General features: G+C 46.6%; 1 protein-coding gene across 1 annotated transcript in view; it reads left to right on the top strand.

Moving 5' to 3' along the window:
• The window catches only part of CCDC110 (coiled-coil domain containing 110), a gene marked incomplete at both ends in the record, with an annotated part of 61,458 nt that extends 34,820 nt beyond the window's left edge, over window positions 1–26,638 (top strand). Inside the window, 2 exons of the mRNA XM_082249281.1 lie at window positions 1,864–3,012; window positions 26,591–26,638. Of these exons, the coding sequence (XP_082105407.1) occupies window positions 1,864–3,012; window positions 26,591–26,638 (1,197 nt within the window). The remainder of the gene's footprint in view (window positions 1–1,863; window positions 3,013–26,590) is intronic.
• Between the last annotated feature and the right edge of the window lie 364 nt (window positions 26,639–27,002).

Genomic DNA, 27,002 nt, shown 5'->3' with positions numbered 1-27,002 from the left:
TATGTGAGCAATATATCATTTAAGTGACAACTTTGTGTAAAAAAAAAAAAAAAATGTTAATTTTTTTTTTTTTTATCACTTGTGACAAAAAAATGAAATATTCAATGGGCTCAACATGCCTCTCAGCAAATTCCTTGGCGTGTCCACTTTCCAAAAAGGATTAATTTGGGGGGGGGAGTTATACTGACCTGCCATTTTTAGTACCTCAAGAAATTAGATAAGCAGTTATAAACTAAAAGCTGCAATACATTCAAGTAAATGTACCATAGTTTGTAAACGCTATAACTTTTGTGCAAACCGATAAATATACGCTTATTGAATTTTTTTTTTACCCAAGACGGGGCTGAATACATTTTGGCCTAAAAGGTATGACAAAATTGAGTTTATTGGATTTTTTTTATAACAAAAAGTAGAAAATATTTTATAAAACAAAAAAAAAGACCACATTTTTTTTTTTAATCGCAGAAAATAAAAATCCCAGTGGTGATTAAATACCACCAAAAGAAAGCTCTATTTGTGGGGAAAGAAATGGATGCAAATTTATTTGGGTACAGCTTTGCATGACTGCACAATTACCAGTTAAAGCTGCGCAGTGCCAAATTGAAAAAAGTGCTCTGGTCAGAAAGGGGTTAAAACCTTCCGGAGCTGAAGTGGTTTAAAAAGCTAAAACAGATGTACAAATGTAAAAAAATTCTCAAATCCTTAAAATTTAAGTTGACTTAAAAAAAAAAAAAAGAAAAATGTAGATCCTAATTATTTCTTATTTAGCAGGAGATTTAGAAGATTTTTAATTTTTTTTTTATACTCAGTGTTTGTCTTAATTTTATTCTTTGTAATGCTTTGAACAGCTAAAAATAAGTTTGAATAAGTAGGGGTTGATTTACCAAAGGCAAATAGTCTGTTCACTTTGCAAGGAAATTTCACTCTGCAAGAGAACTTTCCCTTGGCTTTGTAAATGTGGTGAAAAACTACTTTGCACAAAATACCCAGTTATGTGAAAGGGAAATAAAATAAATAAAAAAAAAAAACAGTATCTTATTCATACAGTACAGAACATAGGCTAGGTATGTATAGACCCTGGGATATAGGTGCGCACCTTCAGGTGATTGGACACTGACAAGCTTTTTAGGATGCACCTGCTGGCCATCTTTTCTATAACCCTACCCCACTCTATTTTTTGCTAGTGTCCTAAAGTGATAGACCACTTCTCCTTCACTGAGAAATCACTATAAACTTCACCACTTATACATATCACATATTTTTCCTTATTTTTTATCTTTAAATTCTTTTCATCAACTTCCGACTGCCTTGTAATGCCACAAATGAAAGCGTTACACCCCTCTGTGCAGGTGGCCTGTAATGTTGCTGGATACTGCATGCTCACTATCCTTGGCACCGTGCAACACGTGTAGTCAGCCATAGGGTGTGATACAGGTTCAGGGCTGTGGTTCAGGGGTCAGTCCCTGAAAACACCTTTGGGGATATGCCTACTGTGACTGTTGAAGCTTGGACTTTTTGACGTGAACAGGTAGGACAGGGTCACCCTGCTTTTAACCATTACTGTTAAGTGTTAAACACCAAGTTCATACTTGAACTGTAATCATTACAGTGTAAACTTTTCCAATTTGATGTTAAAACCTAACCATGGATTACAAGGTGTGATATCGCATCACTGATTGCTAATTTTATTTGCTTGCATTTGTTTGGACGATGAGTCGATGGAATTTCACCTAATACCCTACGCTAAGGGAAAATTCCCATGAATAGCTGTTTTTTTTTTCTTTAGTAATTTAACCTCGTGTGTAGCAAAAAATCTGACATAAATTTTATGAATAAGTTCCAATGTTTTTTGTATCATTTCAGAGTAATGACCTCATCTATGCTGCAGACAAAGGGCAATGTACTGACAATACTGAAGAGGAAGATTGGCTAGGCAAACATTTATTGCATCAGACAGTAGAATTCCCATTGATTGTCACCTCAGAACAGTTGGGTACAATGGATTACATTGGACCATCATCAGACAGTGGTCAGAATTCACCTATAAATGTTGACACACAGCAGAACCATAACCTGCAAAACACGAATACAGACAACTGCAAACTAGGTGAATCAAATGTTTTACTTGAAAGCGAAGGAGTTGACTGTTGGAGAGAAGATGTATATACTTCACATAAAAATGGGACTGAAGAAGTAGACTTTGAAAGTTTAAGCATATCTGATAGCGCCTTGAATATAAATGAAAGTGGTCTGCTGAGTAGTACAATGAAAAATAATGAATTTGAGGACGTTGAACAAGTTGACACACTACTATGCATTACAGACCTTATTCAATCCTGTGCTCTCAATTACTTTAGTCCTGAGTGTAAGGAAAAGGAGCCAACACTAGAAGAAACAGAAGACAAGAACACATCTGATGAGGAAAATCTTGACAAATTGTTTAAAAGCATGCATAAAGGAACAGCAGGGATAAAAAGTTTAAGTGATACAGATGAGGTGAAAATTCCAAACCACTTTGAAAGTAAGGCATTTCAGAAAGCTTTAAGAGAACTGCATACTGATTCGGAGTTTTTAAGCTATGAAAATCTCCAGTGCAGAGAACAAATCAACAAGCTCAGAACAGAAAAAACCTTCCTTCATGTAAAGTTATCCATAGCAGAGCAAACCGCAGAGGCATATCGTCAGCAAGCAAAATCTCTGATTGACAAATGTGAAGAACTTTTTAAACAAAAGAATCAAATTCAGGATGAAAGAAACCATTTGATGTTTGAGAAGCAGTTACTGGAAAAAGACATGGAGCTATTGAAAGAAGAAAAAAAGACATTTCTTAAAGACTTAGCAGCAGCCAATAGTGAAAAAGAAGAGCTCATAAAAAAGTTAGAGTCCTCACAGAAAACTGCATTGACTTATGCTAGAGAAAAAGAAGAGGTACACTGCTTATGGAAGGAGACATTAATGGAAAATAACGACCTCAGGAGAGAAACAGATGAAATTAGAGCCCAGCACCTGACGGTAGGAACAAAGATGGTTTTTAAGCAGATTCGCAAACATCCCATATTTATTGGCGGATAACACCCACTTTTTCCTCCTAAAAATGGAGGGCAAAATAGCAGTGCGTGTTATACGCCGATATATTTTAAAAAAAGCCATGCAGAGGGGGTTGGGCCGAGCAGAAGGAGAAGAGTAACCCAGGGTAATTGCTCCCAACAGGTCACTGGAGTTTAGGGTCTATAGCTTGCTATATTTGTATGCATTGTTAATGTGGGACTAGCTCAGTTGTTTCAGCACTGTTGCTTTATAATAGTAGTATACAATATGGGCTCTCATACAAAAAGAAGCCTTATGGGCCATACACACTATAAGATTTTCTGCAGACTTTTTCCTTCAGACTTACCAAAACCAGATAATATGAGGTGAAACCTAAACACTTTCAATTTGTATGCAATCTGGCAGGCCCTTGCACTACATAGAAAAGGAAAATCTGAAGAAAAAAGTCTTCAGAAAATCTTATAGTGTGTATGGCCCATTAGACCAGCCTTTCTCAACCGTTTCAACACACCTTGAAATAACATCCTGCTCTCAGGGAACCCCTGCTATTGATTACTATATCTACAGCTCATGATACATTAGTGTGATGGTCAGTGGGAAGAATGCCCCTTACACTTGTGGTCATTGGGAGGAATTGCCCCTTAAAGATTGCTAAAAAGATCATTGGTGTCAGTGGGAATTTATGAGAGTCAGAAATTAGTCATTGCTCAAGGAGCCCCTAGCAACTTCTAGCGGAACCTTAGAATTCCATGGAACCCTGGCTGGGGAGCCTTGACTTAGACATAGACAGGATAGATTTTGTACACCTGGGACATTTTTTGATTATATTTGAGATTATGATTAAGTGCTGAGACAGGTGATTGCTTGGTGAAAATCAGTGTGATTGAAGGAAGGATTCAATACAGCTCTGAAGTTCACACTGTGCTGGTAGTGGAGGAGGAGCAGCGGATTAACCCAGAAGGGATGATCTGAAATATTAACCACTTACCGCATATCAACGTACCGGTACGTCGGGTAACTTTGCGGGCTTATACCGGGATGATGTCTCTAGCTAGAGGCATCATCCCGGTACCGTGGTTTGAAGCCGACGGTCGGCTTTCCGTCGGTAACGACCGATGCGGCTCGGGAGCCGCTCGATCGTTACCCGGGTGAGCGGGAGGGGACGTCCCCCCCCCCTCCCGCCACCTTCCGTGGCTTTACACCCAGCCGGCACGTCAGCCGGCTGGATGGAGTCCCGATGAATGCCGGAAACGGCATCGATTGGGTCTCCGATGACGTAATCCGGAGGCGGCGTCCATGACGTCACTTCCGGGTTACTGTGCTGCAAAAGGCAGCAGATTTGAAAAACGGCTGTATGCAAAAATGCCGTTTTCTGCGTTTTGCATACAGGGAATTGTAGTGGAGGGGTCTAGGGTCTTTTAGACCTTCGATCCCTCCATAAAGTGTACCTGTAACTACATATTGGTGTCACAAGGGATGTTAACATTGCTTGTGACAGCAATAAAAGTGATCAGATTTTTTTTTAAAAAAAAACCTGTAATAAAGTTAAAAAAAATAAAAAATAAATAGGAAAAAAAAATAAAAAAAATTTGTTAGCTCGCGCACAAAAAAAAACATATACACAAGTCGAGCCACAAATAAAATCGCTGTTCAAACCACACATGTGAGGTATCGCCTTGATCGCCAGAGCGTGGGCAATAATTAAAAAAAAAGAGCTACACTCTAACTCTAAACTGGTAACCATTAAATAAATTTAAAGCTTCGCAGATTGAGATCTCTATTGACCGAGGTTTGGCGCCATCCCACGGTGGGGGGGGCGCAATTTTAAACCGTAAAATGCTGGGTATTTATTTACTCGGCGTGACATCATCTTTCACAATATACAAAAAAAATGGGCTAACTTTACTGTTTAGTATTTTTTAAATGCAGTGAAATGTGATTTTTCAATTTTTTTCCAAAGAAATTGCGTTTTAAAGACCGCTACGCAAATACCGCGTGACAAAAGATTTTGCGATGACCGACATTTTATTCTCCAGAGTCTTTGCTAAAAAAATATATATAATGTTTGGGGGTTCTAAGTAGTTTTCTAGGAAAAAAACGGAATTTTTGTAAAATCTTACCTATAAAATTCCTTTCTCGGAGTCCTCCGACAGTCGCCGCCTCTTCATATTCGTCACTAATGGGGGTTATTGACCTTTGCTCCGTAGGAGTGCTAGGCAACAGAATATATTAATATCAAAGCTTTTAGCATATCCCACCCCCAGGGGGTGGTCCCCTCAGTCAATACCTCCTTGCTTCCTGCATACCAACTCAGTTTCAGTAGAATAGCAGTAGAGTATACAAACAAACCCCAAAAGAGGGGCGGGGCGGCGACTGTCGGAGGACTCAGAGAAAGGAATTTTACAGGTAAGATTTTACAAAAATTCCGTTTTCTCTTACGTCCTCCGACAGTCGCCGCCTCTTCATATTCGTCACTAATGGGGACGTCCCAAAGCAGTGTAGACATGAGGGGTGGGAAAAAAAGCACCCGCGCCTAAAGCAACGCAGTACCCACATCAGAGAAAGGAACCTTACCAGAGTAAGCGAACCAACTGGGCAACAGGAAAACGTGCTCAACAGGAGCAACAACCCAGGAAAGAACAAGTAACCTAGGGGTAAAAACACCCCAACAGCCAAGGGCCCAAACAAGGGACCCTAAGGCACTGCCGCACTAAGAACTTTGCGGCCAAAAGAAGAATCTGCCGATGCCTGAACATCCACCTTGTAAAATTTGGAGAAGGTGTGAACGGACGACCAAGTCGCCGCCTTACACACCTCTGCCACAGAAGCCCGATGATGACAGGCCCAAGACGTACTCAGAGATCTGGTAGAGTGCGCCTTCACAGGCACGGGAGGAACCTTCCCCCTCAAAGCATAGGCCTGTTCAATGGTCTGTCTGATCCATTTGGCGATGGTAGAAGCAGACGCCGCCATGCCCTTCCGAGGACCCTCAGGAAGGACAAAGAGAGAATCCGACTTGCGAAAGGATTTAGTCGATGACAGGTAAACCCTGATCGCCCTAACAACATCCAGGGAATGTAAAGCCACCTCCTTCGGATGCTTAGGCTTCGCGCAAAGCGAAGGCAAGACAATGTCCTCATTGAGGTGAAATTCAGAAATTCTCTTCGGAAGAAAAGATGGGTTAGGTAGCAAGACCACCTTATCCAAGTGAATCACCAAATACGGAGACTTGCAGGACAGGGCCGCCAGCTCCAACACCCTGCGAGCCGAAGTAATCGCCACTAAGAAGGCAACCTTCTTGGACAACAGAGACAACGAGATCTCCCTGATATTTTCAAAAGGAGCATGTTGCAACACGGACAGAACAAGGTTCAAATCCCATGGAGGCAAAGGCTCCCTCCTAGGAGGGACCAAATGTCGCACCCCTTGAACAAAGGTGCTAACCAAAGAGTTAGACGCCACAGGACGTTGAAAAAGAACGGCCAGCGCAGAAATCTGACCCTTAATCGTGGCCAACGCCAAACGCTGGTCCACGCCCGTTTGAAGGAAAGCCAACACTCTCGACACCGAGTATGAGCGAGGGGAATACCCCCTGGACTCACACCAGGCAAAATACGCCTTCCAAGTACGGTAGTAAATCTTCCCTGAAGAGACCTTCCTGGCCTTGATCAAAAGTGGGAATGACCTCAGGGGAGAGACCCCTATCCATCAAGACCTGGCTTTCAACAGCCAGGCCGTTAAAGCCAGCGACTGTAAAGCAGGATGTAATATCGGTCCTTGAGACAAAAGGTCTGCTCGAAGAGGCAGACGCCACAGAGCGTCGACCGCCAGATTCACGAGATCTGCGTACCAAGACCGACGAGGCCAGTCCGGTGCCACCAGAATCACCGTTTTCGGTTCCGAGGCCAACCTGCGAAGGAACCTGGACAGCAGCTGAATCGGTGGAAAGGCATACATCAGACGATACTGATGCCAGGGCGTCACTAACGCATCCGAGGCGTCTGCCCGAGGATCGCGCGTCCTTGCCACGAACCTTTCCACCTTGTGATTTAGACGAGACGCGAACAGGTCCACATCTGGGGACCCCCACTTCGCGCACAACATCTGGAAGACATCCGAGTGAAGGGACCATTCCCCTTGGTCCAGGGTCTGGCGGCTCAGATAATCCGCCTGCCAGTTTTCCACCCCCGGAATGTGAACTGCAGAGATCGCCGGGACATGCGTCTCGGCCCAAGACAGAATGTCGGCTACTTCCCGAGCCACCTGAGCACTCCTGGTGCCCCCTTGGTGGTTGATGTAGGCCACCGCTGTGGCATTGTCCGTCTGCACCCGAACTGTACGGCCCTGAAGCCTGTCCGTCCAACGCAGAAGACAGAGATTTATCGCTCGCAATTCCAGAATGTTGATCGGAAGGGAGGATTCCTCCACCGACCAAGTTCCCTGGGCGGACAAAACGCCCAGAACACCACCCCAGCCCGACAGGCTGGCATCCGTGGTGATCACCGTCCATGACAAGGGACAAAAGGACTTGCCCCCCGACACCGCCGGGAACTGGAGCCACCACAAAAGACCCCTTCGGGTGTGGCGGCTCAACGAAATCCGCAGATCCAGAGATTGCGGACGCCCATCCCACACGGCCAGAACCTCCACCTGAAGCTCCCGTGTGTGAAACTGGGTGAAGGGAATCGCCTCGAAGGCCGAAACCATCAATCCCAGACACCTCATACACGTCCGGAGGGACGAGCACTGATTGTCCCTGAGGGACCTGACTTCGCACTGAAGTGTCCGAAGTTTGTCTTCCGGCAGAAGACCTTCGCCTGAACAGAGTCCAGAATCATCCCCAGGTAGGGAAGACGAACCGACGAACACAACGTCGATTTTGGAAAATTTATCGTCCAGCCGAATTCCTGCAGAGTCTGCATCGTGATGGACAGGTCTTTCACCAGACCCTGATTGGTCGCGGACCGAATCAGGATATCGTCCAGATACCCCAAGACCGAGATGCCCTGGGCTCTCAGTAAAGCCAGAACCGGCGCGAGCACCTTGGTGAAAACCCGCGGAGCCGAAGCGAGACCGAAGGGTAACGCCACGAATTGATAATGATCCTCCGCAATGGCAAATCGAAGGTACCTCTGGTGACCCTCGAAAATGGAGATGTGTAGGTACGCATCCTTCAAGTCGATGGAGGCCATGAATTCCCCCGGAACCAGGGCAGCCACAACCGAGCGCAGGGATTCCATGCGAAACTTGCGAACCCGCTCAAAGCGGTTCAGAGCTTTCAAGTCCAGAATTGGACGTACTTTGCCCTCCTTTCTGGGCACAGTGAACAGATTGGAATAGAACCCCCGAAATCTGTCCCGATGAGGCACCGGAACCACCACCCCCTGGGCCCGCAGGTCCCGCACCGCCAGGTGCAGATCCTGCAAGCGCTCCGGAGTCAGCTGAAGGTTTGAGGGGAAAATTCTGCCCGCCGGCCGAGAGAGAAACTCGATCTTGTATCCAGATCGAACGATTTCCTGAACCCACCTGTCCCGAATGCGGTCCAGCCAGGGTCGAAGAAAACCGAGCAAACGTCCCCCCACCCCAGAAACGGGTAAGGGCGCCCCTTCAGGCCGCATTGTCATGGGCAGCGGATCCGGACTGACCGGACTTCTGCTTACCCGCCCACGGCTACTTCTGGGAGCCTTGGCCTTTGAAGGGCTTGCCCTTATAGTGCGACCGAAAGGCACGAAAGGACCCCTGAGAGGGCCTAAACGAAGCATTCTTCTTACCACGAACAAACTTATTCTTGTGAGATTGGGGCAAGAGAGTGCTCTTACCCCCAGAAATACCCTTTATCAGAGTATCCAAAGATTCGCCAAAAAGACGGGATCCCGCGTAGGGCAAATTCGCCAGAGTCTTGCGAGAAGATTGGTCAACCGACCAACATTTCAACCATATCAGGCGACGGTTCAAGACCGCCACACTAGAAAGGCGCGCCGCCAAAGGGACTAAATCCAAGTCCGCATCACACAAATACATGACACCCTGATGAATCTGATCCACCATAGCCAAAGTTGTCGGCGGGGCAGAGTCAGCCACCAGAGTGCGCTTGAGCACCTGCGTCCAATCCGCAATAGCCTGGGCTGCCATAATGGAAGCAAAAATAGGCTTCAGCATAGAGCCAGCAACTGTATAAGCATGACGGGCCAGAGATTCCAATCTCCTGTCCGTCGGGTCCCGGAACACCGGGGTATCCTCAGCAGGGATCACAGTTGATTTATTCAAAATCGCTACCGCGTGATCCACCTGAGGCGGTACACACCAATGCTCATCAGTAGCTGGTGTAAAGGGATAACGCAGTTTGAACCTACTCGGCACAGCAAAAGGCTTCTTTAAATTGCGCCATTGCTCATCAACCGCGCGCTGAAATTCCGTAGAGCAAGGAAAAACCTACGATGTTTTGCGTTTTCTCTGCGTCCCATAAGAGGACATCAAAGCAGGAGGACATGGTTCATCCTGCAAATGCAGCGTTTGCTTGATAGAAGCAACCAACTCATCCATGAGTGCAAGCTCTTCAGACGAGCCAGGGGGAGAATTATCAACCCCTTCCACCTCAGCCTCCCCGTCAGACCCCACAAGGTCCAGGGATGAGTGAGACCCTGAGAAGGGCACTCCAGCCATAGCAGCCCCATCGCCCTCTGAATCAGAGGAAATAGACACCCTGGGCCGTTTAGTGGATCGATCAGCCACCAGCATCTGCACCTGAGCAGCTAAGTTTGCCACAATAGTGGCCAGATCAGCCCCCTCGGGGGAAGCAGCAGCCCCTTGGCCCCCCACCAGGGTGGGAGGAAACTTGCAATCCTGAGAATCCATGCCCCAGCAAAATAATTAATAAAGGGTACTGCCCCTTTAAGATCGCGGCGAGCGCTGCCCACCGCACCCACTGAACACACTGACCCCCACAGGGATAAGAAACTGGGCAAGGAATACAGGAAAAAAGGAGATATAAAACCTGGAGAGCTCACACAGGCTGCTGCACCGATCGCTGTCCCAGAGGAAAAGGAAGTGATGCAAGACTGACTGCCCCTATGAAGCCTATGCAAGGCTACACAAACATGGCCGCTCGGCTAAGGACAAAACCCTGGGCAAAGAGAACATGGCGCTGACATGTGGGATCGATCGCCGCTCAAAATGGCGGCGTTTGGCACCAAAAACGTGTGCAGTACCTCACAGGACCTGCCACCATAATGTTTGCCCCAGAAAAATGGCGGGTCGCCGCAGCGATCGCCGCAGCGATCGCCGCAGCGATCGCCGCACAGCATGTCTAAAATCTTACTGCTTCATATGACACCCAGCAGAGCGGGAGAGCCCCCCCCTCACAGCCCACACACAGGCAGCAAGTGCACACAGGAGCTGACAGGGAGCACAGCAGCCACACAGACATGCAGGGTCACACAGTCCCAGATTGACACCCAAAAAAGACAGGTCCCCACATAGAGATACACTTACCAGTCCGGATGGCGTGGGGAGCCTGCTCCAGCGACCAAACCGCAGTACTGAGGACAGGGAGTGTCGCAAGCATGACGCAGTGGAGTTGCGGTGCGAAACCGCAATGGTGTCCAGTGAGGTAGCCACCTCACCGATAGCATCCCTGCAGCGAACAGGGATGGGTCGTTCAATGTGCCAGGGCAAAACCTAAGCTGAACGCTCGATGGCAGGCTGGGAAGCCCCTGGCCCTGAGCCCTGGGATCCAGGGTGGCCAGACTGAGACCCAGCTCCGCACGATCATCTTCATCAGAGGAACTAACTAACGCTGGAAATAAACAGCTAAGTAAAAGAAAGAGAAAAAACTTCAAATAAAATCAAAAAAAAAGAGAAAAGTGGCTGAGACTAAGAGCCCCAGCACAGGAACAGCCTGCACTCCTGAGCTAGGCATATGAAACTGAGTTGGTATGCAGGAAGCAAGGAGGTATTGACTGAGGGGACCACCCCCTGGGGGTGGGATATGCTAAAAGCTTTGATATTAATATATTCTGTTGCCTAGCACTCCTACGGAGCAAAGGTCAATAACCCCCATTAGTGACGAATATGAAGAGGCGGCGACTCTCGGAGGACGTAAGAGAAATACTGGTTTTAACTTGTAAACAAAAAGTGTCCGAAATAGGGCTGGGGCTTAAGTGGTTAAAAACAAAGCCCATTTTGATAGATTTCTGGTGAGTGTTTAACAGCTAGGGGAGAGGTCGCACGAGGTGTGGTGACGGGAAGATCTTTCTGAATCGTTTGAACATACCCTGTCTAGCCATTCACACTCCCTGGCAAACATTTATTCTCTTTTGTCCACCGACGGACAAAGCTGCTGCTTTAAATCATAGACGGATGGGTAATCAGCCCCTCCCACTAGGAGTGACCAGGTAGAGCCAAAGGCTTTGACAAGCCCAGAGGGCGGGGTCCCTGGGTTATTACCCCTGGCCTCCCCGTTACATCTTAAACCGTAGCTTCGCGCTGGGTCTCCATAGCGACTATAGTCCCACGGATGGGGACTGGCCTGCAGGAGACACACCCCACTGGGACACACACACCTGGCATGCCAGCATTGCAGCGTGCCCCTTGGCCGACAGCACCCTCACTGCAGTGCAGAGGCAGTCTGTCAGGATACACGCCCACCCTCAGCAGCGTGGTCCGGTAAGTACAGTCCCCCCGTACAGCTGCGTGCATCACGATTGTCTCTTAAAGGCGCAGTGCATGCCGGTAGTGGCGGACTTGCTGGGACCTGTGGTGCCTTTGTAACCTCAGCCTCAGGGGCGTTAATATTTGGCGATTGGGTGCGGATTGCTCCCTCTTAGGCCATTGCTCCTATTTTCAGGAGAAGCTTCTGTTTAACCCCTTGTGGTGCAGGTTCCGGTATTTCCCCGTTTCCCTGTCTGCTCTTTACATTCTTACTGTGCAATCCTATTGTTTGGCCATATGTCTGACATGGATTCCCCAAGTTTGTCGGCGACCCCCGATGTATTGTTAGGGCCCGCTTCTAATGCTCATGATGTGACTTTGTCTGTGATGCAATAAAGTCCAGAAAAATGGACAAAGTTATTGCGGCAGCATTTACTAAGAAATGCCCTTGGCCCTCGCCTGTCTCATCTCAGACCTCAGATTCTGAGGCCGGCAACGCAGACCCCCTTTTGGAGGATGCGTCCCCGCATTCAGACTTTCTGATGTGGAAGAGGATGTTTCCACACCCGCCTTGGCACAGGAAAAGGCGCTGGTAGATGCTTTGATATCCTCAGTGAGGGACACCCTAAAAATCACGGATGCGATTTCTAAATCGCAAGGAGCCTCGGTATCCTTTGGATCCCTCAGGGCAAAGAAATCGGCCAAGGTTTTCCCTTGTCCCAAAGTCTTGTCCGCCTTAGTGGATGAACAATGGGGGCAACCTAATCGCACGCTTGCAATTCCCAAACGTTTGGCTAGATGCTACCCATTTGAGGAAGAGATCTTACACAAATGGACAGCCCCCCCTCAGGTGGACCCCCAGATATGTGGTATTCACAAGGCCATGGTTTTACTGGTGGCAGAATCCTCATCTCTCCCTGATCCGGTTGAGACGTATTGAGGTCTTATCCCAACATCTGTATACGGTAGTGGGATCTATTCTCAAGCCTACCTTGACTACCATTCTAGCCCCTCAGACTATGTTTGAATGGGTAAAGGCTCTGAGAGAGGCACTGATGGTAACCCCGTTACCATCATCTGCCCTGGAACTCGCTGACTAATTATCAAATCTGCAATTTGTAGACTCTGCAATTTGTATGCGATGCTAACCTGGACGTTCTTCCGCTCGCGGCCAGAGCTTCAGTGGTAAGTGTGCTCATCAGGCGTGCGATCTGGCTAAAGTCCTGGTCGGCCGACCAGGCTTCTAAGAAGCTTTTGGCAGATCTTCCCTTTCAGGGTGATCGCCTTTTTGGTTCCTCCTTGGATTACTTGATCAAGACAGTCACTGGGGGAAAGAGCACACTCCTTCCTCACTCAACTAAGGGTAAGTCTCCCTCGCATAATCAAGGTCCTTCCTTTACAGCCCAGAAGCATCTTTTTCATGTGACCGTGTCGCAGAAAACCAAACAGACTTCGGGCGGGAAAGGATCCAAGAAACGGTGGGCTGGTAAGCTGAAATCCTCTTCCCCCAGCACCCCTTCTGCCCGAAGGGGCCCCCCGCCCACTTCAGGGGTGGGGGGGCATCTTTGTTTCTTCCTGGATCCTTGGACCTCACTGTTGCATGACAGGTGGGTCCACGAGGTAATTCAGTCCGGGTACAAGATAGAGTTTTGTTTTCGTTCCCATTCACCAGACAGATTTTTTTCCTCCTCTTCAGCTGTCCCCAGACCGCCTTGCGGGGCTGCAGGAAGCGATTCGGGATATGCTGTAACAAGGCGTGATTGTACCAGTTCCTCATCAGGAACTCTTTCAAGGGTTCTATTCAAACCTGTTTACCGTTCCACTGAAGGAAAATTGCGTCCAATCTTGGACCTCAAAACTCTGAACAGCTTTGGGTGCGTTCAGAAATTTTGCATGGAGTCCTGGCGTTCAGGGGGACCTGCTGGCCTCGATTGATCTCAAGGATGCCTATCTCCGTGTCCCTATTTGCCAGGGTCATCAACGATTCCTCCACTTCTTGGTGGGCAAGGACCATTTTCAATTTGTGGTGTTACCGTTTGGTCTCCCCTCCGCTCCCAGGGTCTTCACCAAGGTGTTAGCCCCTATCCTGGCTCTGCTATGACAGAGGAATAGCGATTCTGGGGTACCAGGGCGATCTTCTCTGAGCGGACTCGTCTGTGACACTGGAACCGGATTTGGAGGTTACCATTCACACTCTGAAGCAGTTCGGTTGGAATCTCAACCTTCGGAAATCTGCCCTGGTTCCAACAACCAGACTGGAGTATCTAGAGATGATCCTAGATTCAGCTTCGGCAAAGGTATTTCTACCTCCTGTGAAGTTGCAGAAGTTAAGGGAAGCGATTCTGTCGCTGCTGGCTTGCAACCTGGTGTCTCTCAGGTCATCTATGCAGTTGCTGGGCCTGATGGTGTCCTCCTTCGAGGCCGTACCATATGCTCAGGCCCACACAAGACTTTTGCAACAGGAGATCCTTGGCAAATGGGACAAGGATCCCCTATCCCTGGACAGTCTGATTCGTTTGAGTCGGAGATCCAAGGACTCCCTGAAATGGTGGCTCAGCTCTCCGAATCTTCTCCACGGGAAATACTTCCTTCCAGTATTCTGGACGGTGGTGACGACAGATGCCTGTCTGACTGGTTGGGGGGAGAGTGCTGGGCACCCTGAATGTTCAAGTGACCTGGACGTTGGAAGAGTCCAAGCTTCTGATCAATGTTCTGGAACTGAGAGCAATCAAGTTGAGCCTGTTCCACTGGACAGACAATCTCAAGGGCTGTTCTGTCCGAGTCCAGTCCGACAATGTCCCAGCCGTGGCATATGTCAATCATCAAAGGGGCACCAGGAGTGCCCTGGTGGCTCTGGAGGTACCCGAGACCCTGCGCTGGGCAAAGGACTACATCCCAGCCCTATCCGCCGTGTACATTCCTGGCATAGACAATTGGCAGGCGGACTACCTGAGTTGTCAAACCCTGGATCAGGGAGAGTGGTCCCTGCGTCCACAGGTGTTCCATCAGCTGTGTCTCCGGTGGAGGACCCCGGATGTGGACCTGTTCGCCTCCAGACAAAACAGGAAAGTTTCAAAGTTTGGGGCTCAGTCCGAAGCAGTACACACCCTGGTGGCTCCCTGGAGGCAGTACGGGCTAATTTATGCATTTCCTCCACTGAAACTTTTATCTCGCCTGCTACACCTTGTCAAAATGGAGGGGATTCCGGTAATTCTGGTGGTTCCCGATTCGCCCCCCGGAGATCCTGGTACGCCGACGTAATTCGGCTGAAGGTTGCAGGTCGGTGGACACTTCCTCTGCCGGAAGATCTTCCATCTCAGGGTCCAATCTTCCATCCTGCTTTACAGTCGCTGGCTTTATCGGCTGGCTGTTGAGAGCAAGGTGGTAAGGGACAGGGGTCTGTCCGATTCTGTGATCCCTACCTTACTCAAGGCTAGGAAGTCCACTTCTCGGAACATTTATTATCGTACGTGGATAGCGTACATTGCTTGGTGTGAATCGCTGAAGCTGCATCCTAGATCCTTTGCTATCAGCAGGATCCTGACCTTTCTACAGAAAGGGGTTGACCAACGTTTGGCATTGGGCACTCTTAAGTGTCAGATCTCGGCCTTGGCTGTGTACTTTCAACGCCCTTTGGCTATGCACTCTTTGATTCGTACGTTTCTTCAGGGGGTTCACCATTTGGCTCCCTCCAGGAGGTCTCCTTTGGACCTTAATTTGGTTCTATCGGTTCTTCAGAAATCTCCTTTCAAGAACATAAGACACATTTCCTTGCTCGCCTTGTCACAGAAAGTTGCCTTTTTGGTGGCTATCATCTCTACCTGTAGGGTTTCTTAACTAGCAGGGCTATATAGCTGCTCTCCTTATCTGGTAATACACAGGGATAGGGTAGTGTTACAGCCTAATCCGTCGTTTCTTCCTAAGGTGGTTTCAGACTTCCATCTGAACGAAGACATAGTGCTTCCTTCACTCTGTCCGAAACCTTCACATCCTAAGGAAATTGCCTTGCATTACATGGATGTGGTTTGGGCGATACGGGTGTATCTGGAGACTACTGAGTCCTTTCGTAAGTCGGACTCTCTGAATACGGATGGACCCCGTAAGGGTCAGGCTGCGTCTGCGGCGACCATCTCTTGATGGATCCGACAGACGGCGGTGAAGGTGTATTCTCTTAAGGGAAAGGTTCCTCCTTTCCCTGCCACGGCTCACTCTACGCGGGCGTTGAGTGCCTCTTGGGCCTTCCTCCATCAGGCGTCAGTGATGCAGGTTTGCAAGACGGCCACTTGGTCGTCTGTACATACGTTCACCAAGTTTTACAGAGTGGATGTGTTAGCATCTTTGGATGTGTCCTTTAGCCGCAAGGTTTTGCAGGCCGCCATTTAAGGAGCAGTCTACTTTTCCTTCTCCTTTATGGTTTTGCTACAATTGAGCCACAGTTTTTGCTTGTTGGGCTCCATGTTATATAGTTGGCTATCTTACCCCTGGGAATTGCATTCTTTTAAGTTTGTCCTTTCCCCACCCCTCAGTGGTTCCTGCTTTTGGACGTCCCATCCGTCTATGATTTAAAGCAGCAGCTACGTCCGTCGGTGGACGAAAGAGAAAATGGGATTTTTTACTTACTGTTAAATCCATTTCTCTGAGTCCACCGATGTACGTAACTCCCACCCCTCTTTTCTCTGAAGAGTTGGGTTTTGGTTCTTATTCACTGCTTGCAACTAAACTGAAGATGCAACGGTGAGGCCAGGGGTAATAACCCAGGGACCCCGCCCCCCTGAGCGTGTCAAAGCCTTTGGCTCTACCTGGTCACTCCTAGTGGAAGGGGCTTATTACCCATCCATCTATGATTTAAAGCAGCAGCTATGTCCGTTGGTGGACTCAGAGAAATGGATTTTACAGTAAGTAAAAAATCCCATTTTTTCAAAAGGTATTAAGCTTTCTCCTGATCTTATTAGCTGATTTGAGTGCGGCAACATGAGTCTACAAAATTGAACTTTTTCACAATATTCTAATTTACTGAGATACAGAATATTGGGGTTTCACTAGCCGTAAGCCATAATTTTCAAAATTAAAAAAAAGTGCTTGAAATCTATCACTGTGTGTAATGAATTTATATAATATAAGTTTCAATTTTAAATTTAAATTACTGAAATAAATTTTACTTTTTGATATTCAATTTTTTTGAGATGCACCTGTATGTGGTATTGCTGCGATTGTCAGCAGGAGAATTTATTTTAGGTTGTTCTTTGTTGGTAAATTATGGTAGTAACAAGAAATCTAGAAATACAGTGGGTACGGAAAGTATTCAGACCCCCTTAAATTTTTCACTCTGTGTTATATTGCAGCCATTTGCTAAAATCATTTAAGTTCATTCTTCTTCCTCATGAATGTACACATAGCACCCCATACTGACAGAAAAACACAGAATTGTTGACATTGTTGCAGATTTATTAAAAAAAGAAAAACTGAAATATCACATGGTCTTAAGTATTCAGACCCTTTGCTCAGTATTTAGTAGAAGCCCCCTTTTGATCTAATACAGCCAGGAGTCTTTTTGGGAAAGATGCAACAAGTCTTTCACACCTGGATTTGGGGATCCTCTGCCATTCCTCCTTGCAGATCCTCTCCAGTTCTGTCAGGTTGGATGGTAAACGTTGGTGGACAGCCATTTTTAGGTCTCTCCAGAGATGCTCAATTGGGTTTAAGTCAGGGCTCTGGCTGGGCCATTCAAGAACAGTCACGGAGTTGTTGTGAAGCCACTCCTTCGTTATTTTAGCTGTGTGCTTAGGGTCATTGTCTTGTTGGAAGGTAAACCTTCGGCCCAGTCTGAGGTCCAGAGCACTCTGGAGAAGGTTTTTGTCCAGGATATCCCTGTACTTACTACATTCATCTTTCCCTCGATTGCAACCAGTCGTCCTGTCCCTGCAGCTGAAAAACACCCCCACAGCATGATGCTGCCACCACCATGTTTCACTGTTGGGACTGTATTGGACAGGTGATGAGCAGTGCCTGGTTTTCTCCACACATACCGCTTAGAATTAAGGCCAAAAAGTTCTATTTTGGTCTCATCAGACCAGAGAATCTTATTTCTCACCATCTTGGAGTCCTTCAGGTGTTTTTAGCAAACTCCATGCGGGCTTTCATGTGTCTTACACTGAGGAGAGGCTTCCGTCGGGCCACTCTGCCATAAAGCCCCGACTGGTGGAGGGCTGCAGTGATGGTTGACTTTCTACAACTTTCTCCCATCTCCTGACTGCATCTCTGGAGCTCAGCCACAGTGATCTTTGGGTTCTTCTTTACCTCTCTCACCAAGGCTCTTCTCCCCCGATAGCTCAGTTTGGCCGGACGGCCAGCTCTAGGAAGGGTTCTGGTCGTCCCAAACGTCTTCCATTTGAGGATTATGGAGGCCACTGTGCTCTTAGGAACCTTAAGCAGCAGAAATCTTTTTGTAACCTTGGCCAGATCTGTGCCTTGCCACAATTCTGTCTCTGAGCTCTTCAGGCAGTTCCTTTGACCTCATGATTCTCATTTGCTCTGACATGCATTGTGATCTGGAAGGTCTTATATAGACAGGTTTGTGGCTTTCCTAATCAAGTCCAATCAGTATAATCAAACACAGCTGGACTCAAATGAAGGTGTAGAACCATCTCAAGGATGATCAGAAGAAATGGAAAGCACCTGAGTTAAATATATGAGTGTCACAGCAAAGGGTCTGAATACTTAGGACCATGTGATATTTCAGTTTTTCTTTTTTAATAAATCTGCAACAATGTCAACAATTCTGTGTTTTTCTGTCAGTATGGGGTGCTATGTGTACATTCATGAGGAAGAAGAATGAACTTAAATGATTTTAGCAAATGGCTGCAATATAACAAAGAGTGAAAAATTTAAGGGGGTCTGAATACTTTCCGTACCCACTGTATACAGCTAAATTAAAAAAAAAAATATATATATATATATATATATATATATATATATATATATATATATTACTATTGTAATACTAGCATTATTTTGTAGTGTGATTGTTAATTCTCTCACCTAGAATCCTTTACCTGCCTCCATTATCATGCTCTGTAAAAAGTTGTTGGTGAGCTTTGGTATAACATGCAAACTAGCAGTGGGAGAAATTGCAATGCTTGACTGGGTGAGGATTGATTTTGAAAAGATGGGTCTTCTGGATGCATATAATGTCACATTTCTGTGTGTTTGCTTCTCTTCGTAGAATGGAACATTTAAATGGTCTATTCAGGCCTTTTACATTTAAAGAAGTTGATTTTAGGAGCCTCTAGGATTCCTGAGGATGATTGGAGTATCCTAACGTAACCGAGAAGAAATGGTGCCTAAAGTTTGACTTAAAGAATACCCGTACTTCATTAAAGGCATCAAAGGTACAAATACATGTCATATACTGTAAGTGAAGTACAAAGATACAAAAATGCCCTTGTGAAGTAAAAAGTAAAAATGTAAAAGTGTATAAGGGCTTAAACTATTGCCAAAACATTTAGTGAACAACTTTTAAAAGTTTAATATTGTGGGGAGTGGAAAGTGGAGCAGTGTCCATAAGATCTGGTCTTTTTTTTTCATCACATATTATGATCCACAGCATAGTTAACTATAACCGAGATACAGCTGTATATTGTGGTATTTATTGAAATCTAGTCCTGTGGTATCTTTTGGAAGAGGTTTGGGGAAAGAAATTAGTAGAATTCCTCATTTACAACAAGTATTAATTGCCTGTCCAGGGAATATTAACCACTTTACCACCGGAGGATTTTGCTGTCTTCCGTCCAGGCCACTTTTTGCGATTCGGCGCTGTGCGACTTTAACCACTTAACGACCAGCCACGTAGATCTACGTCGACTGACTTTGAGTGGTTATACCGGGATGATGCCTCTAGCTAGAGGCATCATCCTGGTACCGTTGTTTGAAGCCGACGGTCGGCTTTCCGTCGGTAACGATCGATGCGGCTCGGGAGCCGCTCGATCATTACCCGGGGGGCGGGAGGGGATGTCCCCCCCCTCCCGCCGCCTTCCGTGGCTTTGCTCGGGGCTCCCGTCCCACCGGGAGCCCCGAGCACCCAGCCGGCGCGTCCTCTGGCTGGATGGAGTCCCGATGAATGCCGGAAACAGCATCGATCGGTTCTCCGATGACGTAACGCTGAGCACTCCGATCTGTCAGTCCCTGTCACTATGTAGATCCGCCCGCTCTGTTTACACAGGCGGGCGGATCTCCTCACTCGATTCCCCGACAATCGGGGAATCGAGTGATTCCCTCCCCTGGCCCGACTCCCGCTGTGAATGAAAACAGCGGGAGCGCGCCTCCGGCGGCGCGCAAACGCCGCCTACAGGGGGAGGAGTCCAGCGACATAGGTCTACGTCGCTGGATGGGATCGTGCCACTTTGCCGCAGTACGCTCCATGTGAGTGGTGGGCAAGTGGTTAAAGAAATGTTATCAATTCTGGTAATTGACTAGAAATTTAGGCTAAAGCCTAATGTCGATCTGAATGCTGGGCAGCATCGACTGGTTCTATAGAAACCGGCTGACACTCTGCCCATGTGTACTGCAGTCCGACAGAAGCTGAAAAGGTCTGCCAGCCGACTCCCGATCAGCACTCTCAGCCAACGGCCAGTGTTCTTGCGGGGGAGTCCCCGTCCCCTTGTCAGAACACAATAGAAAAGCAGGGGAGATCGCTGTACTAACATCGGATTTTTAGTACAGTGGCTCTGACCTAAGCTATCAGGTTTTTTTTTTTTTCATTCAGCCAAATCGGTTGAACGAAAGAAAATTAGTAGTGTGTTCTAGGCTTTACTTTACACTGGTGGGGGGTGAGAAAAAAAACACGTGGTTAAGCTCTCCCTTAAGCTGAAGAGGTAGCAAATAGGGGTGTATACATCTCGTTGCCGCAATGTTTTGCATCGCACCAACGCAAGAATTATCCCCCCTGTGCTGCCCACCAAATGTGCCCTATCCAACTGAATGGGCCTGCACCGCCCCAGAACCGCCTTGCCGCTGTATATCTAAGTGATACGGTCAGCAAGGGGATAAGGGCACATTAAAAGCTAAGTTCATCTTTGGGAACCGATTGCATGTCACGCCTGCATTTAGGGTGTAACAGGTAACATGTTCTTAAAGCCCCCCTAGAGGCCCCCTTGTGATAGTGTGTGGGGGTTCTTCTCCCCCACAACTGCTGCCACATTTAAAATCCCCAGGGCTCTGCCAGCACACCATGTCATTCATTCAGAAATCTGTAAATTAATAAACTGCAAGTGCCATCTGCCATTGCAGACGTCCTTGCAGTTCTCAATGGACTGTGAGTGCCATAATAAGTGTCCATTGACCCTTCCTGTAGCTGAAAGACCAGACAGAGGTAAGGGCACAAAGCTGTAGGCAGTGTCAGCAGGAGCCTGACACTGCACCTGCGATTCACTGATCGCAGGTGCAATGCTTTGCAGGCTCCTGTGGAAAAAATAGTAAATGCAAGTTTTTTTTCCTGCAAAAATATGTTCATTTTTCTCTTCCATTCAGTGACAGACACAGCTGCATATTCTTTACCATAGGTTATGCTGCCGTCTACAGGAGTAGGACTAGGCAGACAACACAAAAGCTTGGTTAGGCCCCGTAGGCCATCCTCAGCTGGCATAATTTCCCTCTCTGCTTAGATATACCAAGTTTTTGTTTGCCTAGTTCAGGAGTAGGACCCAGTCTCCCTGACGGGCCCTAGGTCCTAGCATATTTGTCTATTTTTTGCTATTTTTGTATTTCTCCGTTTTTTTCCTGTGGAGATCTTTTAGCAATTGCCGGGCTCAGTGATGGGCTGGACTATTGAAGATCCAGTGGTTCCCCCCAGCCCGGCCAGTGAGCGCGTGCAGACCTTAGCTCTGCGATCGGACGGCCGCGACATACTGGACAGGGGCTGGCCTGCGAGTTAACATTTCGCAAGGTCGAATATGACCAGGTCTCGGCCTGAGTTGCAGCGTTTCTTCTGCCTTACTGCTCCCCCACTTCGGTGGCGAGGAGGTTCCTGTCTTGGAAGTGTTACCCGCACGATTCGCTGGATTGGTAAGTAAGGGCTCCCTCCTATCCTTCGCTGGATGCGATGTGGGGGGGCGGGTACTCTCTGGGGTGGTCAGTACCTCTGGGGGTTCTCTCTCCCTGGGTGGCATTAAGCTGGCTTGCCTGCCTGTGCTCATGAGGGGTGACTGGTGCCCAGGCTGTGGGTGCCCCTGGCCTTGTTACCTGCGGGTGCGCTGTCCACCTGTCGCACTTGGTGGGCTTGCTATGGGGTGGGTGGACTTTTTTGGATCCCCTTGGGACAGCTGATGGGCCTAGGGGGCGAGTGGCCTGGTATCCGCGGGTCTGAGTACCACACGGTCGGGCAGGCCGAAAATTTAGGCCACGGCTTTGCAGCCTTCTAGCTGTACCTTGGATGGAGCAGCACCAGTTGCAGTGGCTGAAGCCGCCATTTTATCCCGGGACATCCGTCTCATCTCCTCTCTCCAGGATAGTCGCGAGTTCCCCGCAGATCATTCTCCAGCTTCCAGGTTTAGCTGCCCTGGTACTGTGGGGAATCCATAGTTACATAGTTAGTGAGGTTGAAAAAAGACATCAGTCCATCCAGTTCAACCTATGATGTGTGTGTGTGCTGTTAACCGTACATTGTATACCCCTGTATGTTGTGGTCTATAAGGTGTCCATCTAATAGTTTTTTGAAACTATCGATGCTCCCTGCTGATACAATTGTTTGCGGAAGAGAATTCCACATCCTTACTGCTCATACAGTGAAGAACCCCCTACGTATTTTAAGGTTAAACCGACTTTCCTAGTGGCACTGTAGGGGTAGCCTGTCTGCAGGTCTTCCCGAATCATTGGTGGGGGACCCTTTGTGGGGTCCTGTTGGTGACACCCCCTGTGGGGGGGCTTGAGTTGCCAACCCCCTGTGAGGGGAAAGGATGGCATTGGGGGTTGGCTTAGCAAATATGCCTAGCCCCGCCCTCCTGTCTCATCAGATTCTGCATCTGGTTCGGGCGTTGCGGATGGGACCACTCTACAGTGTCTGAGTCCACATTTCCCTGACCCATTAGACAGTGAGGATGATTCCTCCATGGCTGATGCGCCGTACAAAGGCTCTGGTAGATACACCGATTGCGTATGTGCAGGAGCCATTTATGTTGGAAGATGCAGCTGAGGCTGCTGCGGATATATCTGTTCCGTTTGTCACTCACAAGCCGTCCTGTGTGGTTATGGAGTTCTTATCAAGCTTATTTTGACAATTGTGTCTATAGGTACTGGGTGTGTCCAATATTACCCTTGCTGATCCCAAGATGCTTTGCTGTACGGTATCTCTTTGAGGAGTACTTTCATAGGAAGTGGACGGTCCCACCAGCGGTGGGTTCCCCTATTTCCAGGTTGACTATGGCAACTATTTTTCCGGTGGTAGTTTCCCCAGATTTTAGGAATCTGGCTGACAGGCGGGTAGAATCTCTAAGGCCATTACCTGTTTACTATGGCTGGCGCCTTATTGCGGCCAGTTTTGGCCTCAGCTCTGGTGTCTCAGATACTGACGGTATGGGCGACACTTGTGCGTCTGGCCATGGGTGGTGGCCAGTTTCCCCCCATCTATGGTGAACTCGCGGATCAGTTAGTCCATGGTCTGTGGTTTGTCTGCGATACATCTTTGGATGCGGTTCCCGTGGATCTCTAAGCTATCTGTCTTGGCAGTGGTGCTTAGGCATATTTTGTGGCTAAAGTGTTGGTGTGCGGATCAAACCTCCAAGAAGGCCCTGACTGAATTGTCTTTTCAGGGTGAGCGCCTGTTCGGGGGTTCCCTGGATGACATCATTAGGAGTCTGATGGGGGGGGTGTAAGAGTACCCTCCATCCACAGTCTGGGAATGTGCCTCGCCGGCAGCATGGTATGACCTTTTCAGCCCATAAGAACTTTTAAATGTGAGTTCTCATGTTTTACCTTGATTATTGTATTTAATAAAAAACCTACGGCACAATGAGATTTTCTCTCTGCATTTTTTGGAGATTCTATGGATAGATGTCCCCTTGAGCCTAACACTTAGGAGACATATTGGATAGATGTACCCCTGAATCTTCACCTAGGAGGAGGTGGCCGCTTTAAAGACAAAGGAGTTCTATAAGCACTATAGGTCCCCAGAGGCCTGAGTGCTTCTGGTAAGTGGCCACTACTTACTGGATGGAGGATCAGATTTTCTACGTTACCACTGAACCTCACCAAGGGAAGAAGCACAAGATTTGATATCAGCCCACTTAATAGTTTATGGACACTCTCCTATTTTTTGTGTCATTATCTACTTAATATTCATTTATTTGGCACTTACTTCTTGATGTTCTATTTTAGAACATTTATTGTCATTAATTTTTCATTGCACTGAGCACCTTTACCCGCAGTCCCATTACCTGTACTTAATGCACACGCTTCACCTATAGCACCTATCTTTATTCATTAGTCATTGACTATTTCACACACAACAATATTGTCCATTTTGATATATATTTTTTGTAGTGCACTAATTTATTCAACATTTATTGCCATCACCACACCTTCTATATCAGCACTGGTATTATCTTTTTTTATCATCCAATTCTATTTATTTGTATTTATTGCCGTCACTACACCTTTTATATCAGCACTGGTAATATCCTATTTATCTATTTTTATACTGTCTCACGTCACAGTATGTGAAATTTACAGTTGCAAATGCGTTTAGTGCTGGTTTTGTTGAAAAATATATTTTGTTGGTTTTCATATATACTTATGGCATAGTGGCAGCGCCTCACCACACTTACTATATCGGTACGTACATACCTTCAAGGGGTTACTTCGCCTGTAAGTTCTCTGCCACCGTGGAATTCGAATCTGGTTCTGTCCGTTCTTCAAAAACCTCCCTTTGAAGACATAAGGGAGATCCCTTTACTCACGCTGTCACAAAGGTAGCTTTTTTGGTGGCTATCACCTCTGCTTGCAGGGTGTCGGTGTTGACAGCTTTGTCTTGTCATTCTCCCTATCTGGGGGTTCACAGGGATAAGGTGGTCCTGTGACCATGGTCATTGTTTCTCCCGAAGGTTGTCTCTGATTTTCATTTAAATGAGAAAATTGTCCTGCCTTCCTTGTGTCCCAGGCCAGCTCATCCTAAGGAGTTTGCCTTGCATACTCTGGATGATGTTCGAGCTATTCTGGTCTATTTGGCAGCCACCAAGTCCTTTCGGAGGTCAGACTTGCTCTTTGTGTTTATGGAAGGGTTGCGGAAGGGGCTTCTTCCACCATTTCCAGATGGATCAGGCAGCCAGTGACCCAGGCTTATTCGCTTAGGGGGTCGGGTTCCCCCCTTTCCTGGTGACGGCACATTCTACTCGGGCACTTAATGCTTCTTGGGCCTTCCGTCATCAGGCGTCAGTGGCGCAGGTGTGCACAGCAGCCATTTGGTCGCCGGTGTGTACTCTTTCACAGTTTTACAAAGTGGATGTTTTGACATCTGCGGTTGCTTCCTTTTGCCGCAAAGTTTTGCAGGCTGCGATTTTAGAGTGTCTGTTTTTCCCTCTTGAGGTTGTATTACAGGTTGGGCTACTGTTCTAGTTGAGCTACTATTGCCTGGATTGGCTTATGTTTAGCCTTGGGTTTTTTGTTCTTTTTTTGTTTTTGTGTCATTTCCCCACTGGGAGACCCGAGCAACCAGCCGACACGTCCACCGACTGGCCGAAGATCCGAACAAAGTCGCATTCGGCTCTGATCAGGTCTCCGATGTAAAAACCCAGAAGCGATGTCATGACCTCACTTCCAGGTACTGGAGCCTTAAAGGCGCCAGATTTTTTTTTTTTTAAAAATGACCGCATTCAAAACATCTAAACTTGGTGTTTTGAATGCTTTTAAGTGCAGAGGAGGGGTTTAGGGTCTTTTAGACCCCCAGATCCCTCCATAAAGAGTTCAATTCATTGCCTATTACGGTCACAAGGGATGTTTACATTCATTGTGAAAGCTATAAAAGTGATCAAAAATTTTTTTTTTTTAAGGACAGTGTAAAAAAGAAAACTTCAAATGTGCAGAATATCGTCACCTAATATCGAGCTATTGGCCTGAAGGGTGGTCGGAAAATCAGAATCGGCCCTGAAAAAAAAAAATGACATACTTGATCCCTGCTTCTGTTCCTGCTTCTTACAAAACTGAGTATTTCTAAGCAGAGAGAGGATTATGCCAGCTGAGGACGGCCCATGGGGCATAGCCAAGCTTATGTTGTCTGCCTAGTTCTACTCCTGTAGAGGGCAGCATAACCTATGGTAAAGAATATGGAGCTGTGTCTGACAATGAACTCAGAAGGATTTTATGGCAAGTACAAAAATCCTATTTTTTTTTTTTTTTTCTTAAAGATTAACTTATCGTTTAAGGAAAACCAGAGTAAAATTGGAGCCATTTCTCAAAGTTTATTCTGCTGAATGAAATAGAACCCGGTTTCTATGGGCAACAGTTTTTGCAAACTTGTCATTGCAAACTTATGACTTGTGTGGCAGTAATTTCTTTTTATCATGCTCATCATGCTGAGCAATTTTCATAGTGGAAGGTCACTGTTGGCATTATGTGAGCAGTATAAACACAGAACAGCCAGTGATGCTGGCAGTCATTTTCAGACAATATTAGTGGTAATCTTGGCTATTAGGACAGCATAATTGCTATTATTCTGTACAACTGAGTTTGAAAGGTTACTAATTTTTGCAGTAGTCAACACCTGATTTAAATAGTTCCTTCCAAAAGATAATTTCTGTATATTTTCTGCATATTACAAAAAATTTAATTTGGCAATTTATAACAAAACATTTCCTTATGGAAAAATACTTATTGTATTACATGGTGGTTTTATTTTCAGAAAACACAGAAATACATGAAACCTGAAGAAGACCAGAATATGGAAAGATCTGAGTGATGGGGCTACTGAATATACACTATATCTATAGTTTGCATTATCTAAATATTGTTAAACAATAATAAAATAAAAATGTTTTACTGTCTGTATTTTAACTATCTAACATTTTGATGGACACTAGCTTTATCATTTTCATATATCATTTATAGAAATGAAATGGGAGAGTGAAAAAATGGTACTAACCCTAAAATGAGAAAAAAAGGTTGGAATACAGAAGAAAGATTGGTGTCACTAAATGTGTCTTTATTTACCTAACTTTACAACTAAAAGTTTTTTTGGGTGACTTTCATAACGTTACTACAGACTATATAGTAGTCTACAATAATTAATCACAAAAATATTATAAGCCTATGTCACTGGATTC

Source organism: Pelophylax lessonae, assembly GCF_965119305.1.
Source record: "Pelophylax lessonae genome assembly, chromosome: 1".
Lineage (NCBI taxonomy): Eukaryota > Metazoa > Chordata > Amphibia > Anura > Ranidae > Pelophylax > Pelophylax lessonae.
The sequence above is the reverse complement of the archived record's forward strand: the minus strand, read 5'-3'. Positions and strand labels throughout refer to the sequence as shown.